This window comes from Helianthus annuus, chromosome 1, assembly GCF_002127325.2.
Source record: "Helianthus annuus cultivar XRQ/B chromosome 1, HanXRQr2.0-SUNRISE, whole genome shotgun sequence".
NCBI lineage: Eukaryota > Viridiplantae > Streptophyta > Magnoliopsida > Asterales > Asteraceae > Helianthus > Helianthus annuus.
The window spans coordinates 147504754-147505434 of NC_035433.2; the positions used below are offsets into that span (position 1 = coordinate 147504754).

The 681-nt window shown below is 34.1% G+C and overlaps 1 protein-coding gene across 1 annotated transcript in view; it reads right to left on the minus strand.

Annotated features, from left to right (window-relative positions):
* Positions 1 to 331: 331 nt before the first annotated feature.
* Positions 332 to 681, minus strand: part of LOC110883960 (receptor-like protein kinase HERK 1) — a 1533-nt gene continuing 1183 nt past the window's right edge. Inside the window, exon 2 of the mRNA XM_022131630.2 lies at positions 332 to 681. This exon is cut by the window's right edge and continues 750 nt beyond it. Coding sequence (XP_021987322.1) covers positions 549 to 681 — 133 coding nt within the window. The 3' untranslated portion in view covers positions 332 to 548.

Sequence of the window (681 nt, forward strand, 5' to 3'; positions counted from 1 at the left end):
TGGAAAAACAGACAATTCGCACATTGCTTGATTTAACAAATATGGCACATGATTTAGTGAACATATATATGAAACTGTGCATATCTATGTCATCTTCATGCGCAACATCCTTTTGTTCATTCAAAATCTTCAACTTTCAGATGATCGTGTCAACGTCGAAAACTTAGTCTTTCGGATGATACACCCATCATAAAAAATAAACCATCCACAGACATATGAAACTTCTTAGTAACCTTCTTCCACTACTTGTTTGCTAAGATTTTTTTTTTTTTTTCGCATCTCTAATTAGTACATCATAGGAACTTTGTAGTTCTTGTGGGAAAACTGATCAAGACCTAAACTCGACAACTCGAATAAATTCATGACATTAAACAAAACAAACTAATTAATACACAACATTAAACATGTAAAGAACAATAACAAACATTCTAACTCTTAGCGGTAAACCTGGATCAATCAGTTGACCAATGATACCCTTATTTTGAATAACTTCAAACAACTCTTAATACCATCTATTGACAACTTTACCCCATAACCTTTCGTTACTTTTAGCTTTTCTCTGTATCTTGTTTCTCCACAACATCCAACTTTCCACCTTTGTTGTCTTGTTCGTTCAATTGAGGTGAATCTTGTTCTCTCTTGGCGGTCTCATCTACTTTTACCATGGCATCCAACTTTCCG